The sequence below is a fragment of the Haliaeetus albicilla genome, chromosome 24 (genome assembly GCF_947461875.1).
Source record: "Haliaeetus albicilla chromosome 24, bHalAlb1.1, whole genome shotgun sequence".
In the NCBI taxonomy this organism is placed as follows: domain Eukaryota; kingdom Metazoa; phylum Chordata; class Aves; order Accipitriformes; family Accipitridae; genus Haliaeetus; species Haliaeetus albicilla.
In genome coordinates, this window is record NC_091506.1 from 5,685,211 (window position 1) to 5,704,165 (window position 18,955).

General features: G+C 41.7%; 1 protein-coding gene across 8 annotated transcripts in view; it reads left to right on the plus strand.

Annotated features, from left to right (window-relative positions):
• The window catches only part of FOXP1 (forkhead box P1), a 391,683-nt gene that overhangs the window by 353,105 nt on the left and 19,623 nt on the right, over positions 1-18,955 (plus strand). For 6 of the 8 annotated variants that reach the window (XM_069811849.1, XM_069811847.1, XM_069811851.1 and 3 more), the window contains 5 exons: positions 977-1,064; positions 7,145-7,228; positions 15,920-16,121; positions 16,228-16,307; positions 16,960-17,061. In XM_069811849.1, coding sequence (XP_069667950.1) covers positions 977-1,064; positions 7,145-7,228; positions 15,920-16,121; positions 16,228-16,307; positions 16,960-17,061 — 556 coding nt within the window. The remainder of the gene's footprint in view (positions 1-976; positions 1,065-7,144; positions 7,229-15,919; positions 16,122-16,227; positions 16,308-16,959; positions 17,062-18,955) is intronic. The other 2 variants (XM_069811850.1, XM_069811852.1) reach the window with 1 other exon arrangement.

Genomic DNA, 18,955 nt, shown 5'->3' on the forward strand with positions numbered 1-18,955 from the left:
CAGGTGAGAAAGTTACTCCACAGAATGCTAAATATTACACGTCTAAGATCAGTGGTTAGCCAGCATGGGAGGATAAGTAGGCCAAATTGTTCTGTGTTGTAAATCACAGGAGTCAGTGGAGTTAAATTTAGCCCATCATATGCTGAAGATCTTGAAATCAAGGCAATTTTAAGGTAAAAAAAAAAGTGTAGCTGGGAGAACAGTATTTGGGGATTATTTTATTGGTTTTTGCATTTCTGCGAAGGTATTAGCCCCAAAACATAGCTTTAGCCTGAGCCATAGAGCAGTTTTATTTTAAAGGCTTTATTTTTTTTTATTTATTTTAACATTTGCATGGGGGAAGTTTTTCAGAACACGTACTATAATAAACCTTGAATTCCAGCTGTTCTAGTGTTCTGGATGACTTTTTGTTTCTTTTGGATGAAGAAGATTTGTTTTACAGTAACTGTCCGTATTTTTCCCTCTTTTATTGGTACATATTTTGCACATACTTACACACCAAATTTTATGTGGCTTTTTGTTCTTTACACAATCATGTATTTTATTTTATTTTTAATCATGTAAACATGAGGGTTCTACGGGATTTAATTATTCATGTATTGCATGTGTCCATTTAGATATATCCAGCATCTTACAGTCAAGTAATACAAAATTATATATGAAATTATTTTACTATAATTTCTTGATCTCACTTTCATTTACCTAATGGAGGAAAAACAACTGTTCTGCAAAATTTCTCTTATATACAAATGAGCCTTCTTCTGAAAAAATGTGCTTAAGATATAATGAGTGATGGGAAGATGCACAAGCCAAAGCAGGACAGAGGGAAAAAAAAAAAAAAAAAAAAAATCTTAAAAATCTCAGATATTGATGAAGATCTGCTGGATAACATTCAGATTGCTTATTCATCCTGGTAACTACTTTTTTCCTTTTTGTTTATCCATTTCACTTAATGATTTTCTGTGTATTGTTACAGACATCTCAACAGTGAGCATGCGCTGGATGATAGAAGTACAGCCCAATGTAGAGTACAAATGCAGGTTGTACAGCAGTTAGAGCTACAGGTAAAATAAAATTTATTTTAATATTACCTCAGTATTAATCAAATCCAATTCTCGACAGCAATAAAAAATGAGTTCTGCTTTTCCCCCTATGATTGAAAACCAGCTTTCAAAACCTTCTTGTAGTAGTTTTAAAAACCGTCAAAAGAAACTGCAGCTTCATTTCCTCTTTTCTAAACCGTAACTTGAAAAGAAATAGGAAACTTAAACAGGCTGACTGATTGGAAATCCATCAGTATGTATCTAATGCTTTTTCTACTTACCCGGGGGGGTGGAGGGGGGTGAGCGGAATATGGTCCCCTTCATTTAGAGTTGTTGATACATGGGGGAAATGGTTGATGTTTATTTCAAAACGCTGCATGACCTGGCTTGTTTGGTGGTCTTTCACATACTAATACTCTCCATGTATTATTATTACTACTATTATTTTTTGCCATTTGTAGCAAGTAATTTTTTTAAAAGTGCCAAAAGGGGGTAAACTGGAATATATTGAATGTGATGCAAAGGTATAACCTGTTTGTGTAACTGCCTTTCCAAATGCTTTTGAGTCCTTTCTGTCTCCTGCACCTCGCTGCTCTGGCTGGGCGGCTTTGACAGTGTGTCTGTGTGTAGGCAAGAGGTTAGCAAAGAAGGGGAAATTAAAACAATGTTGTACATTATATAGTTACCAGCTATTGAAAAACCTATTTTGTATGCAAGACAGCAGTGTAGAGATATATGGAAAGCCTTGGGCTAAGTACAGAAGATAATTACATTTGGAATTTTACTGAGTTAAGTCATTTATAGCTTCAAATAGTTGGAGAGAAAAATCAGCAAAAACACACTTAAACTTCTTGTTGTTACTTTTCAAGATAAGCATTTAAAAAAATGCCTTTTATCTTCTTATCTACAAATTACCCTTTTTCTTTCATAGATATTTCCTATATTTTACTTTCAGGAACACGCTGGTCATGACACTCTTTCACTATTAGCTGAAGCAATATAAACTATTTTAATACAAGTTTTATAAAAATCAAACTACCAGTCATAAAATATCAGAGTCTTGCAGAAAATGTTATGAGAAATGGTCTGTTATTTTAACAAGTTTCTCGGGAATTAGAAAAAAAAAAAAATCTGCAGTCTTCCTGGTAAACTGAGATATGAGATAATCTTTTACCAAGATGCAGTAATATTCAGGCTGAAGGTAAATCTAGATTCTTCAGTTACAGTCAGCTTGAAAAGCATTAATCCTTCTCTCCTGCAGTCACAGGGAATGGCTGTGCCTGGAACTACAGCAGGATGCCCTATGTTAACAGTTGGACAGGACAGAGACGATACTTGGTTACCACCTCTCCATAAGCCCTTGACAATATTTTTGAAAGATTTATCAGTGGTGCATTCTACTGATTGTTATAAGTGACTAACAGTTACAGCTTCACATGCATTTAGTGCTGGGGAATACCTCTTAGCTTAGAGTCATTGCATGGGAAGGCAGTGTAAGGTCCCCAAGACAAGAACATAATTTCAAAGTGGTGTGCGGGCCAAAAAGTTCTGGATTTGTTTTTAACAAGCATACTAGCACAGTAGATAGGATGAACTGGAAGCTTCATTTAGACAGGGATGTTGATAACAGAGTGAGACCATCTGTGCATTAGCCAGCAAGGATAGGTGGTGGAGGAGGGTGGTCCTGCTTCTGAAACGTACCTGTAATTCCCCTCTTCTCCCTCTCCTTTCATGCTGTGTATCAGTCCTCTGATACTTTAAAAAAAAAAAAACAACAAAAACAAAACCTGCCTAAACATGTATGAGGATTTGTCCTCCAGTACCTAGTTCATCTGGCTATGACCTGTTTTTGCACAGAACCATAATAAAACAAAAGTCTGGCCCAATGGCAGGGTTTTCAGTGATGTGGTCTGCAGTGCCCAACGTGTTGTAGCAGGGGCAGTTGGACTAACTTAAGACCATTGACCTGATACTCCCACAGTGGAGTTACCAACAGAGTGGTGATAACAAGCCCTGTGGCCAACTGTCGGAGTTTGTGAGCTTCATCGAAGAGGGACCTATAGCCTTTCCCACTTGACCTGCAGTGCTCAGCACTGACAAGAAGCTTTGCCTTCCAGTGGAGCTAAGAAGTATCGCACACTGTTGAGGGTCCAACACCATGGCAAGATCTAAATGCCACACCATTTTATGCATGTACAGCCCCATCAAGACAGGTAGTATTTAACAAATTCATTCCACCTGAGGGATGCACTTCAGGTTTTGTGTGATGGACCCAAATGCAAGCCTTTCTTTTTTTTCTTATACTCTTATTTATTTTACGCACAATAGTTTTATCAGTGTCGTAGACAGAGATAAGTGTAACATCTTTTAAAGAAAGTAATTTTTAAATGAACTTTTTGAAAAAACAGGTCAGATCTGCTTTGTGTTTGATTGCAAATGCCCCTTTACAGAAGTATCTCAAAGCTTTGTTCTCAGCATTTCCATCACAAATATACTTAAAATATCGCAGACAAGGTAGAGATCTTCTCACTTTCACTTCGTTTAAACCATCTTGACATGATCATTTGTTGCCATTATAAATAGCAAGAATTGGGCTGCTGGGTAAGACACAAACACAGGAACGTATCCCTATCCTTAGCTAGTTCTTAGCTGGAATAGAGCATCCTTTTTGCAGCACCACCTTTGAGTGGAAAAACATTTTGGGACAGCACCAAGACTATGATAACTTTAAAAAAATTATCTCCTAATGGGAGAAAATGAAGGTAGCTGGCCATTTTCAGTGTAGTGAAAACACTGCTTGGGCCTGTTTTCCTAAAGCATCCATTGACACTCTTGAAAAGTGGATCCTGAACCCTTCTAGTGCACAGCCTAACTAGGCACATAACGGGAGGGAAGAGGCTATGTCTTGGTTGTCTCTTGCATTGCCTGTGACTGGTTTACTTCTCCTTTGTCCTTGGTCTGTCCAAAATCCTGCTGCTGAAGCAATCTCCCCTTCCTGTTGATGTGGCCATGTTGCTTCCGTTGAATGCCTTTGCTGGGTTTCCATTTTCACATTCCTGCTCCTTGCCATTATTTTCTGTCTGGTTTTCCTCCTGTGCAGTTTCTCCATCATTCATGCCCAATGCCTTCTCTCTTGCTCCTTGGTCGCCAGACTCCCATGCTGTCCCCTCACCTTGAGTCCCTTCTGGCCTGCGCTTTCTGTGCCTTCCCTCTCCTGCCTTTCCTTACCTGTGTAGTTTTAGGATTTAAGCTCTCCTTGGCAAGGCACGTGTCTTGGTGTCCAAGTTTGCAAAGCATGTACCTTGCTCTGGATGTGTTTTGTGTTGAACCACAGTTAGGCACCTACGTTATGGTTGTAGCCCACAGAGGTGAGGGAAACCTCACAAAATCAGGCTTATCATGAAGAACTGGGTGGCCATCTGAAAACTCCCACCATGCAGAGCTTTCCAAATGGATCTAGGAAAAAAGAATGAGGCTTCAGATGGGACTGTATTATAGTCCTCAGACCACCCATACAGAGCAGATCCTTTTGTATGTGGCAGAACAGTCCTTGCCCAAGAACACTATCGGTAGATCAAGAGCATTTTCCTGCATGTTGACTAGTAATCCCCATTTCTGGACCATCTGCACTCCAGTGAGTGCCGCCAGTGAGAATTTGCTCCCATCGGTGGCCGAGCAAGCCCTCGTGGCTTCTTTTTTATGACCCGACTGACCGGAGGGGCTACTAGTGACATTCTAGTTTTATATCACTACTGCTTCCTGACCTAAGGGAAAAACAGTTTAAAGAAATTCTTCGGATTTTTTTACTTCTCTTCAGTGCTTTGAAACTGAGAGACCTCTATTTTTCATAATTTAAACTCCTGCCTAACTGGGTGAGTGTTTGAATTCCTAGACTATGACAAAATGCTAGCATGTGTCTGCCTGAAATGTCGAGAGGATCTTTAATAACCTCCATCCACCAGAAATGGCGTTAAAAGCATTGCTAAGACGATGAGTGAAAGCACTACAAACAAGGACCCTGGCCGTTTAGAGGGAGGTGCACCGCTCCGTTTCACCGAGGGGGCCCGGAGGAAGCGCTGCAGGGTGTGCCTTGTGCTGCCCGGGTGCCTTTCCCTCCTGCCGCCGCACTGGTGCAGGCAGGAAGCTTTCAGGTGCCTGCCTTCTATTTGTTTTGGCTAGAAGATGTTGTTCTTCTGCAGTAAGTAGCCTGCAGACCAAAATTTAATGCACAGATGACCCCGCCAAGCAGCCCGTGGGCCCGGCGACTGCTCCAAATAAGAGATTGCACAACAGAGCTGCGCTGGGAGTACAACTATTTCTCTGTTTTAATTTGTTTTGTGTGAAGCACGGCGGCTGAGGGGTGAGACCTCTCCTTTCTCTGAAGAGGTCCTCAGAGGACTCTGAGAGGGAGAAGTTTCTGCTGCAGCGCTACGATAAGAGCCCGTCACTGCCCTTTGGCTCTCCTGTGAAGTCCAGCGCAGATCTGGTGTCCAGATTGCAGGAGATCTGCTGTAGGTGTCAGGTTTTCTCTCTTGCCATTGAGGTTTTTGACCAAGAAAAGACCAGCCGTTTGAAAAGCTTTTTTCAAGTTGGATTTTTTATTTGGCTTTTTTTTTTTTTTTTTTTTGCTTTTGCACTTCCAGAGCACACAGTGGTGACACCATTTTTTCCTTTATTTAATTCCTGTCTTGGAAACCCGTGTGCCAAGTTTTATCCCATCACGATGCCTTTCTGGCACGGTCAGAAGCCCCTTGCCTTGCGAAGAGCAAGACAACCTTGACTGTAAGGTTATGAATGAGGATTTATGACCAAGTCTCCTTTTATATACACTTAGCCCAACTTTACTGCTACAAACAGATGATGGTGATAAGGTGGGCAGGTTGTTTAAAGTTTTGCTGGAATGCGAGCACAGTTTCTCCTCTTGGCACCAGGAATCTGGCTTGTCTAAAGCAAAAACTCAGCTCGGCAAAATTGTCATTTGTAAGAACCTGATCCAAGTCCTGCTGGAAACAGGAGCCTTTATGTTGGGCATGTAGGTTAATAATACCCCTTTTTCATTATTATTATTTCTTAATATCTTTCCACTGGTTTGTTGGGGTTTTTTTGAAGAGCAGCTGGAAAAAGTCCTGTTTGCACATACAAAAAATTTCTTGTTTCCAAAAATAATGAGATTTATTGTCTGTCCAGTGCGTTGAAACGTATTGGGAAGCTGTCCTGGCCAAGGATGCGTATGGTGTGATCCTGAGACACCAGCTGTGGCCTGGTGCAGATCTCAACCAAAAAATGCAAGAGACATCCAGAGCAGGAGCTTTGCCTTAACTCTTGGGCACAATGTGACCGATGAGAAGGGGTGAAAGCGTTGGAGCTGTGGCGTTTTGTGCCCTCAGACGAGTGCTCTGGGGCAGTTCCAGGCTGTTAGCCTTTCCCACCCCGCTGCCCTCAAGTGTACGCCGAAGGGATGCTGGCAACTCACACTGCTGCTCCTGCCTCCTGCTCAGGGTGTTCCTGCTCAGGTTCCCAGCCCAGCAGGCCAGGGTGACCCGCCGAGGGGCTGTGCCACCTTCTCAAGTAAAACCAAGGTGCTTCCTAGAGCCGAGGCCGCCTGCCGTGCCCCGCCGAGGTGCCTCGTGTGGTTTAACCACCGCTGTCTTCTGCGCTCGCTGCACATGCCGCAAAGCCTGTACGTGACGTAAAAGCCACGCTCCATTTGTGCCTCTTGTTTTCTGGTCTGAAAGGAGGCAAATGCATCTTGGAGCTGCTGCCTCGCTTGCTTTCTGCTGCGCCTCCTGAACTGGAGTGGGGCTGGTTAATAAACATGATTCACTGTTGTCTTTTAGCTGTCAGGGCTAGAGTGAAGCTCTTGGTGCCGGCAGGTCTAGCTCTTCTCGCTCGAGGGCTAATGCATTTTGCTTTGGGAAATAGTGACACCCAGCACCACGTGTTAGCTTTACCTCACGAATAGACCATATACAATTTCCAAACTACTCAGCAATAAAACTCTTCTGTCTCGTGCCTTGGTGCCAGCTGTTTAATTAGGAATAAGCAGAGGCTGGGTTTTATTCGTATGAGTAACAGAGGATATTTTTCTCCCCCCTTTTCAGCTTGCAAAAGATAAAGAGCGCCTGCAAGCCATGATGACACACCTGCATGTGAAGTCAACTGAACCAAAAGCCACCCCTCAGCCCGTAAGTACCAAACTGTACTGAAAGAAAACAAAACCTCACAACAAACCTCTCTTTCCTGTTCCTCACCGGAGTGCATGATGCAAAGCGTGGCCCGCTTCAGAGCCGGTCACGGTGAGGAGATGCAAAGTGCTGCTTTGCAGGAGGCACCGCCACGGGCACCCGGGCTTCATCATCCCCCTCTCTTCAGGGAGTTTGAAAGAAGTTTTGTTCTAAAGCTGACGCACTGGGCCTTTTTCTGGCCTCACGTGCTAGCCTGTGAGTCGCTTTGCATCAGTCTGACTTGCATGAAATCTTAGGAATTGTTAAGAAGGAGACGTAATTAAATTATATTTAGTATATTTATTTTGCTTTCTCCTTGTCTGACAGACATTTACAGTAGAAGAGACTGTAGCTGCATGTTTTGATGATAATCAGGGTTACCCAGTATCAAGTTTTACACTGTTGAAACTGAGAAGGGAAACCTTCGCTGCCCCAGATTGTCCTCTAAAAAAGGGGGTGTGGGGGAAGCAAGTGGCTTTGCAAGTGGCAACTCCTGGGTAACCCCAACCCCAGGCAAATCCACCATCTCATTCCCTGACCAAAATGACTCTTCTTCAGCTGTTGTTTTCTCCCAACCTCTTAACGCTGAAAATGTTCCTCGGAGCTTCCAATGATTATTCAAAATGGAGAGAGTGCTTTGCTTCTTGATTTTAAGATTTGTAAGATTTAAAGGTACACTGGCTTTATTTGATTTTGCTTTGAGTCATTGTGTGAAAATTAATTGAGCGTTGACAATCTATAGTTAGTACTAGCAATTTTAATCAATATGCAATGATGCAGCATAATGACAAAGTATTGGTTTATCTGTTTTGACTGATTTTTTTTCTATAAATAAAGCAAACACACACCCATATACGTGTGATTTATGGTGATAGAAATAAAAAGGAGTCAGACTATTAACCCAGCAAATATGGTAGCCTGCCAAGATGCAGTTGGTAGACAAAATTAATGTCTGAAACAGAACACATTACAGAGATAGAGAACATAAAATCATTAAACACTTCGCGCACCCATTTTTACTAGAAAAGGATTTCTCAGTTTCCATGTAGTTGGAAATAAATGGCTGCAGAAGTGCATAGGGAGGCTACTAGACAGAAAATTGCAGGCTATTCAGCAATACTGGAGCAGATGTCAAAGTCAACGGGAAATTTCGGGGCCTTCTTGGAGACAGTTGAGTGGTAGGTATAAACCCTTCCATTTAAGCTGTGGAGATGCCTAAAATTGCTTGATCCGGTGGATACCAGCCCTCTAGAGTAGAAACTACTCACAGTGTCTATAAAAATAGCATTCTTCTAGTTCCTCGCATCCATCTCAGCCTGAATGCAAATGCTTCAGTGCATTGTTGGCAAAGTGTGTAGACCCAACAGAATGGGGAGGAGGTTTGGTTTCTATAGCTCTTACTGGATTAAAAATTAAAACAGCGGAATAATCTGGGAGTCTCAAAGCACTCTGCCTTGAGGCCTTTCATAACAGCGGTGCCCCTCAGGAGGAAGGATTAAAAACTAAAGGGAGGAAATCATAAGAAGGCGAGCAGCGTTTGGCAAGGCAGCTCGTGATCGATGCTCGGCCGCGGAGGGCAGGAAGCTTTCGCGGGTGTTGTAGGCTACGGAGATACCAGGCGGTGTCGCCATGAAGATTAGTGTTAACAGCTAATAAACAGGGAAAAGCAGCGGGGAAAAAAAAGGAAAAAAAAGAAGAAAAAAAAAAAAAGAAAAAAGTGAACGCAGGGGGAAAAGGGCTGTCTTGATTAGTATTAAAAATGTTTTACATTCTGGAAAATTATAGCTTTGTTGGGGACCTCCTACTAAATTTATTTTTAACTGCTCTATTGAAAATTCTGTACCACTAGTCAACATTATCTCTCAGTTGCTCAGCACAGTGTTTCTTTATTAAAAGAAATAGGCATGAATATTTTTGACTGAAAAATTAATAGCTTTTGAATTCATACACAGCAGGTTTTCTTTTGCAAAGAAGTCCAATATCGCTGCACAGCACTTCTATAACCATTTATTTAGAGTCCAAGTCAAACCTTTGACAGCTAGAGCAGTGTTACAAGCCAACATAAAGAACTCCAAGATGTAAACCAACAATAGGCAGTCTGTGTGAGGTTTGCCATTGTCAAATACATAGATTGTTTGGATTAGTTTATGTAAATGTACTGTTGTATTACCCTTTGGAAAAAAAAAGATCACATTTGTGTATGAAAAGTGGTTTCGTTCACAGGCAGCATTATAAATTCCTTATCCTTTAACTTACATGTTAGAAGTAAAAATTTGTGCCTGACAGGCCTATATTGTGTGGCACTCTGTTGTTGGATTGAAACTGCCTTCTTTTCATTTATTGAAATATAGAAAAATTTATTATAGATACCATCTGATAAATCGGAAATTATTAAAATATGTATAGGTGAAGCATTTGAAAATTAATTATAAAATGTAGAAGTATAGTGTTTTGCATAAATTGTGCTTTCCTAGTGAAAAAAATACACAGGCATTGCATAGACTGTGCTAGACCCTAGTCCTTTTAACTCAGTGGGATAGGACTTTGGTAAAAAGATGTGATGGCCATTATTGCAGTGCAAAGTATTCTTTACATCCAGTAATTAATTTCTTTTTGCCAACACAACTAATGCAAGGTGTATGTTGGAATTAATATATTATGGTACATTGGTGATTTTTAAAGGAAAGAGCAGCTGCAAATCCAAACATAGCAGTGAATTGGGATTTAAAATTACAGCCTTTTCATGACTGAGGAAATGTTTTTATTCTGCATAAAGGATCCTAATGCTTGTTTTTAAACTATTTTGTTACTGGCAGGTAAAATTGGTGACTGAGCGTCTGCGTTAACCACGTGCCATTTGTAATCCACACTGACCATTGGTACCGTCTTTGCCTTTTGGGCTTCAGGCAGTAGCTGAGCGGGTGGTTTTGGACGAGTTTGGCCCAGTGGGACCGCAGCCAGGTTCTTGGCGGTTGTGCATCAATTTGAAAGTCGCCCAGCTTTGGGGAAGGGTGGCTTGTCCAGTCTAGCTATGTCCATCCATCACATGCCCACCTTCGGGTGGCTTTAGCTCCTTGCAGTAATTTTGACCTTGGGAAGGGCAGTGGAGTGGCCCATGTATTTCACTACACCAGTCCACCAAGACACCTGTTCAATAAAGCTCTTTAGTCCTATTAAAGCTGATGAGATTTAAGCACGTTCTTACGTAGTGTAGCGGTGGATGGCCTAAATCGTTGGCAGATAGATAGACACGTATGCGGGGAGGTCGCTGTTGATGTCTGGTGTACTGCAAAGGGCAGCTCTTCCCCTGCTCCTGGGGGAGCTGCTGGGGAGGGAGAGCATATCAGGAGCTGGGGCAGCGCTCAGTGCCACCTTTAAAAATGTCTGACTTTATAATTAAAATGCCCAACAGTGCAGCACTTTAAAAGAAAATGGAAGTGTCTCACAACTTAACACTTGGAGCAGGCAAAGTTGTTCCTATTACTGCTCATTGTGTTGTTTTGGTGAGACTAAAGGGCCTGAATAAAGTGAGAGCAAAGCTATCTGTGAAGGAATATCCTGTGACATACTTTTGTAAGGTGAATTTTTTTTTCAAGGTAAAACCCCCCCCAAAAAACCAAAAAAGCAAAAACCAAACACCACAACACAAAAGCCAGAACTACAATTTCTCAGGAATCATCATTCTGGTTTTGCTATTAAGATACCTTCCCCTACATGCTATTTTCATTGATGTTAGCGATCAGCATAATAGGTTGAAATGGAAATGTGCTTTCTTTTGGGGGATTAACTTCTGTTGAAGTTCATAGGAAGGGAAGGAAAAGGAAAAAGCATCAACCAACAAGTAATTCTGCATACTAGGTGCTATAGCCATCTTTTAAAAATAGACAGAAAACTTAAAGAAACTTTTGGCACTTTAAATAAAATGCACTGTTAGATATCCCTTTTTTAATGTATTTTTTTACCCTAACCATAGCAGTTATGATTGTTTTGAAATACTGTTTTTAGCAACTGTAATAACAAAGCATTAAAAAAAAATAGTCTTTTAACTCTTGAGGTAATGACTGAGCATTTTAGCTGCTGTAGCCATACTTTATAGTTTGAAAAAATAACGATACGCAGCAATAAAGAGAGATTCTCAAGCACAACAAAAGCTGTTTTTATATACTGGTTTTCATTAAGTCTCACTCCTCAGCTTCAGTTTCCTTAGTATTCCTGCCAATAACAACACCTGCTAAGTGATTGCTGCCTGCCAGGCTCTGCATCTAATACACTAATGTGTCCAGGCTGAAACGAGAGAGGAAGACACAGCATTTAACAAAGTTTTAGGCCCAGCATTAGCTTTCTCTCCCACCCTTGGTGTCAAGAAAAGGAGTCTCTGCTTCAGAGTGTTTCAGTCCCAGGAACTTAGTGCAGATAAATCCTCAGCCCCAGTTGGGACCATAGCAGCAGCATCCATCGCAGTGGAGTCACTGCTCTGCAGCAGTGGGTATGGCCCCACTGTGACACTTAAAAATATAATTTTTTTATCTTTTTTTTCTTTTTAAAAGAGTTTCAGGGGCTTTTTTTATGTGCAGCCACTATTGTCATGTTTGCACAAAAAGAAATGAGACTTAGCCCTAGTGGGAGAGCCACTTACTGGAAATCTGTTTTATGGGGTGAAGGAGAGGGTTACCTCTCTGCCTTGTTTGTATCTAAAGAAAAAAAAAGAAAATGACTCAGTCATCACCTTTAGTAGGAAGACATGACTATTTCTTGAAAGAGAAGGTTAATAATAAAATCCTAAGCAGGATACTGAACACTGAAACAATTACGGCATTTATGATTGAGTTAAAACAGTGTGAGGAAATGTTCTCAAAAACCAAAACTGAACAAAGTACCCAACAATGTTCAGTGATTGAATTTGCAGAATTTTAGCACCTAAAACTGTTGTGGGCTTTGGTGGGGTTTCTGTTGTGTTTTATTTTCTTCTTCTTGTTTTGGGGAATTTTTTTTTTTTTTTATCTAAGGCTGGAGGAAATCTTCCCTCCCACCATCCCCAGTACAAACATTAAAAAACATTTAACTGTTTGGTGCAAGGGCTGTACTCTCTGGTGTACTTGGAGAGTGCCCCACATTGTGCCTTATTGCCATGCAAGAGTTCTTGCTCATTCAAGTGCTAACTCTGTGACTTGGGCTCCCTCCCATCTGACAGCAATGATACCTCATCCAAAAATTACAGTATGTGGGAAACAGGCTGTGTACAAAATACCAACACGAACAACTTTTCTAATCATAGTAACTTGTTTTTAAATAGAAAATGCAAACAGGGAGAAACTGTTTCCATCAGGAAAAGAAACCCTCCCAGCCTGGTCCCTCCCTGATCTTTGCCCTGCACAATCATCCACGGCCGCTTTCACGTTTCTAATTGACGCCAATATTAAGATTTAATAGTTTACCATTCAGATTAATAATTCAAGATGGCAACAAAAGCAACACCATTCATAATTTGTTATTCTGCTCTAATTCACAACTGATTTTTCAGCCTTTGCGCTATAGATGCAACAAAGAAAGCAGCAGCGAAGGTCTGTGGAGGGAGCACAGCCCTCTCCTCCCTTACCCTGGCTTGTGTTTTGGTAACAGCACCGGCAGGGATCGGACCCTGGCTGGAAGAGGAAAGTGTCATCAAATAAAACACGGAAAAAGGAAAAACTTCGCTAGCGATCGACAAGGTCGTGTTTCATTAACTTGTTGGTTCAGGCTCGCAAATGGTCGTTGGAGGTGAAACGCAGCAGACTCGCTGCGTTCCAGCTTTTTGTTCTCTCTTTCCTCACAGACTGCAGTCATGTTTAATTTGGAAACTGGGCTCCTTTGGCAAATTAGCAATTAGAACAATTTTGTGGGAATATGTATATGTGTCATTAGTTTTCCTGCAAATTAATAGCGAGAGCAGAGGTCAGGCAGAAATTTTCCACTTGACTGCAGCTCCTCTGTTGAGATTTGGCACTTTGTTTTGGAACGGCCACAGCTGCTCAAAGCCACAGTCTTCCTTTAGGAACTGTCTTTTAATTAGTTTACCTCATAGCCATTATTACAAATATTACTGCCTCCCCTCCTTGAAATAAAATTACTGTTTCTACAAAATATTCCGGTGACATCTTGCACCACTGCACATTGATGGTGGGGTCACTTGGATGCAGCGTTTAATCATTAGATCACCTCCATAAGCATCTCCTAATTAGAGTCCTTACAATACAATTTTATCTGGTAATTAGCTGAGATTGGCTGCTTCCTCTGTAGCTTATTAGTGGCAGCCCAGCAGTGGGTGTGAATCGCAGTGTCATTTGTCAAGCCTGTTAAAGCCCCCCCCCTTTGCTCGTCCTCTTCTGTGTTTATTCCTAGTTGCTACCTACACTGAAAAGCCTAAAGAAATTTAACTCGATTCAAATTCTTTAAGTGGGGAACGCTGACCTTTGTGGATCCTTTCTCGCAGTTCCCTAGTAGAAACAGATTAAATGTTAAGTTTTTACACACTAAAAAAGGAAGGGGACTCTTTTGATATGGAGTAGTTGAAGCCGTAATGATGAAGCACGAGCAGTGATCTTTCCAACAGGAGGGCCCGGCTGCCGAGCCTGTGCCAGAGACGGGCACTTAAAATTGATGCAGATTTGCTCGCAGTTATTGGACTGTTAAAATGTCCATTTAGAAACTGAGATAAAATACAGTAGATTTAATTTCATGGTGAGACCTGTCAGTTGTACTATTATTATTGTCACTGGTCCTTTTATCATATGTAATAGATGGATAGATGGATAACAGGGGGACATTACTATATACATATCCCTAATCAGTGTCCTTAAATCGTGCCAGTCAACAAACGGACCGGGCTCTCACACGTGGCGGCAGTGCCTGGCACCGCGGGGGTTTGAGCAGGCGTGCTCACCTCCAGGCTGCAGTTAGCGGTTCACACCGGCGCGGGAGTCTCTGGGAAATCAATACCCCTATTTCACTGCCTTTCACGATCCCTCGCTGGGTTCGTGCTCTCCGGCTTTGCCACGAAGTGTTAAATATTTCCTGCTGGAAGGCGAAGCATCATTTGTAAGCACCTGCAGAGGAAGATGGGTGTTTGCAGGTCTGCTGCTCACCACCTCCTTTCCTTGGAGCAGTGCTGGAGCTGCCAGTGCACTGTCGCGGCCGTACGGCAGCGAGCTGTGCTGGGTGTTTGTGGCTGGGGTTTCCCTCGGCTTGCTCTATCTCGCCGTCGGAAGGGAAAAGCAATCACAATTTATCTGTCGCTCAGCTGCACCCTTTCTGTGGGCGATGGGCTTTTTTGTGTTGGTATCTTTTCTGTAATATTGGAGCCCTTTATTTTCCACTACCTTTGTTTTGGATAAATCCTATTATTTTTATAAAGCAATGTTATTTGTGGCTATTAACTCATATGGGGGATGCTAATAGGAGTTTTCTTATCTGGTTACTTTCATACGAGGACAGTTAATAATGGTGCCTTATGGATAAACGTGAGATATTTGGGGGCATAGCTGAGTAGTGTGCCTTGCCTTCATCTGAAAAGGTTTAATGTCCAGCAAAAAGGAATTTTAATCATGAACAAAAGTTGTAAAATTCTGGCCCTGTTAAATTCAGTAGGAATTTTGCTACCGACTTCAATGGGGTCAGGATTTCACCAATATTATTCGCGAAACCGCCTAAGGGAAGGAAATGTGGAAGTAGTCAAAGAGCCCTTCTCTTGGTCGTCTTTTCTGATGTTGTAGTTAAGAGATCGGATTGTTTGTTTAAAATACTTCAGCAGGAGTGACCTATTGAGACGGAGCATCGTCTTTCAAAGGACGTTGTAGGGCGAAAAGAAAGGGTCGGGGAGGAATGTGGATGCTGGTTATATAAATAGGGTTGTGTATCGAAAATACTTGAGTTGGAGCTGGGTTTGATACACAATCCTAGAGGCAGTTGTGTTTTACAGCCTGCCGTGGCAAGCTGCCATTTATCCGGGGCTGGGCTTCGTGCAGGTAACGCTGATGCCTTCTGTCCTAGGAGGAAAAAAAAGAGTGATGCCACTTCTGCGGGGCTGAATGCTTGCAGTATTTTGTGCAGTGTGATTAATTAAATTATTCCAGTGTTAACCTACTTTGGGCTTTGCTTTTAAAATGGATGAACAGAGGGAAAAAAAAAAAAAAGCCCAAATGCTGAAGAGAGAGATTGCATTTCTCTCTAGTACGTCCCTAGGAAAGTCTTGCCTTTTATTTTAAGCCTGATGCCTTCAATGAAATATCCAAGAAGACTGATTAGAAGCCATGCATAATGATAGCATGGAAATAAGAGATGTGTGGGGTTTAGACTGTGAAACAATGGAACTAAATATTAAAATGATTATGTACTGTGTGAGATCTTGTTTTAAGGTTTAGATAAAAATCCACGATTTGTAGTTCTGGCAGCAGGCCACGTTATTCTTTTTTTAAATCTATTTGGAAATGTATATATTTATTCCCCTTTACTGGCTCCTAATAGAGATGTTACAACAGCATTTTGTGCTGAAGTAAGCACTCAGGCTGCGTTGTCCACTTCAAACTGAGGAAGACTCCGTTATCGAGAATTTTCTCTGCAGCCCTTAATTAGCTAGAAATGCCGTTTGTAACGAAACCCTTGTCCTTCCCTCTGCAGTTGAATCTGGTATCGAGCGTCACGCTTTCCAAGACTGCATCCGAGGCGTCTCCGCAGAGCTTACCTCATACTCCCACCACCCCGACTGCGCCCATCACTCCCGTCACGCAGGGACCGTCGGTCATCACTACCACGAGCATGCACAATGTCGGACCCATCCGGAGGCGGTACTCGGATAAATACAACGTCCCCATTTCTTCAGGTAAAGGGGTTCTGGTGGCGCAGCCCCTGTGGTGGGGCGGCTTGCTGTTGCCCACAGCCCGGCAGCAGCAGGCTGTGATGATAACAGAACAACTGCTCTTATTTAGCAGATATTGCCCAGAACCAAGAATTTTATAAGAACGCGGAAGTTAGACCACCATTCACGTATGCATCTTTAATTAGACAGGTAAGCTGAGCCAAACACACACATTTGGATTAAAAAAAAAAAATCTCCCTATATGTGCACACTCTGGATTAAATAGATTTTCAAACCTTTGGTATGTAAGCGTGCTCAAATGCTCAAACCTTTACTATAAGGGTTTTTAGAACTGCAATATATAACATAATTGCTTTTGATTAAGTATTACAATACGATGTGATTATTAGGAAATTCATTTCACACAACAGTGAAAATGAGCCTGTTTAAAGATGGCAAGTCAATTATCACAAGCTACAGTAATCTCTGATCCCTAGAATTAATCTGAGCTCTAAATAATTACTGAGCTTTAATCAGCTAGTGAAATGTTTTGCATTTCTCTTTGATTCTGCTTTATGAATGACTAATAAATTAATATTTCTGTAAGGAAACAGAAATAAAAACTCAAAACAATTAGATAATTCCATTTTGAATTTTGCCATTGAACTGTTAAATACAGCCATTAATCTTAGTTCACATTGTGAAAACCCTCCTTTGGATTTTTTCCTCCAAATCTCTTCTTTCTTTCTTTCTTCCTTTTTTCCTTCCTTTCTTTCCTTTTTTTATTTGGTAAAGTAAAACTGTGAGTCTGTTTTGTACTGGTGTGCTCATAACTGATCTTGCAATTGCTTTGCTTCACAAGGCCATCCTCGAATCTCCAGAAAAACAGCTAACACTAAATGAAATCTACAACTGGTTCACGCGAATGTTTGCCTACTTCAGACGCAACGCGGCGACGTGGAAGGTAAGCCTTAGCCCGCCTATGCCTCTTGTCTTTGATATCTGACATGTACAGCATAGACATTGCTGATGACATAACAAATTCTAACGACATGTGGACATGAAAATTTAGATCGGCAGTTTTGACACACACTGGGTGCCTTATCTGCAGGAACAATTTGATATTTGGCAGAAAAATTCTTCTGCCTTTGGAAACCACTAATTGAATCCCCATTATTGGCTTTTATGTTCTGTGATTATGCCACGAGTTCCTCTGTGTGGTTGCTGCTAGCAGTGAAACTGAAGCCCTTCAGCTGGAACGTATTAGGAAAAAAAAAAAAAGAGGTAAAGTTATTGTGTCAGTAGAAGATATACTGTTTGTCTTTTTAGTTGTGCAGACTGTAATCACAACAATGACTTTTCTTCCTAGGATCTATAGATAGGTGGATTTCTTTCCTCAATCAATTGACTCTTAACTACGTATACAGATTTGTTATAAACTTCCTCTTTTTTTTTTTTTTAATCACACAGCAGAAGTTTGTTGAACATAATATGCAAAAAGCAAGCCCCACAATAAGAAACATATTTAACAGAAATAAATTTGTTATTTGGCACTTTAATTTCCTACCATAACTATCTCAGATATTGTTAGATAAGAGGTCTGGGGAGTTAATTTTATTTTGTATTTTGGGGGGCCACACCTTCCTGTATATATAGCATTATAACGGCCACGCTGGCTTCTGAAGCTAGTGCAATTACAAATGAATTAATCAAATAACAGGATCTTGTATCGCTGTAAAAATTGCACCCCTGATACTTTGAGGCTCTCTTAATCTACACAACACTGTTGCTCTCAAACAGCTTCAGATGACCAGGTGGGGTGAATATGTCCCATACACACTGTTTCATCAGCTCTTTCTGGTTTTCTTGTCTCAGCCTACATTTAGGATTAATTCCTTCAGAGGATGGAGCTAAAAATGGTCCTTGGAAGTTAGCTTGGTTTTCAGTAGCATGTTTTGCTTTTAATTCAGATCCCAGTGCAATTTTGTACATTTTCAACCTTGGTCTAGAAGCTCTTATGTTCAGGAAAAGTCTCTGTGATTGCTGCTTTGATTCCTTCACTGCAGTTGGAAAACATGAGCAGTGTTTCACTTTGCAGCTTCCTTACTATCCAGAAAGGAAATTAACTTTCCCTGATTTAAGATCCTTTTAGACCTGCCTGTCTTTTGCTGCTGGAGTGGTTCCAGTAGGACTTTTCAGCAGCTGCAGGTGTGGGTGCTAAAGTAAAAATCCTATTTAATTCCAGCAGCAAAGGGAAGGGTAGTGGAGGAGGGAGTGGAAGAAGGCAGCAGGCAGCCCTGGCCATATCTCCTGCAAGGCTAGTTTTAGGAATTAGCTTTGTGCGTCACACAAAATCCAGTCCCAGAAGCCACATGCACTTACAGTGTGCTTCTGCAGAGGAAGAGAGGCTGAGGTGCAGACCCTTGGGCTTGCAGAAGGGCAAAGTGTGTCTGGGGGAGGCAGGTACCATTTGGAGACCCCTCCTGGACACCTTGACCTCATGCAGGTGTCCAGGTCCTGCTTCACCTACCTGGGAAGAAAAACTTCACCCCAAGTTCCATTGGCACTAGGAAAATTGGCAACCACTTGAAGTAATGCAGGTTTTCGTGCTGAAGACTGCTCAAATTTATGCCAGCCTTCAGGAACAGCAGGGATGAAAATGCAGCTCTGGATTGGCATGACGGGAAGCCCATGGGGCGCAGAACAAGCACAAGGGGCTAATTGCAGAATCAGAATAATCTGAATGTATACGTGCTGATTTGTGCTCACCTTCAGCTAATGCTTAGGGGGCGTTTGGGTCAGTGTTCCCTGAGTTTAGGGTCAGGGTTTGGCGTGGGCAAGCTTCCCTGAGCCCTCTT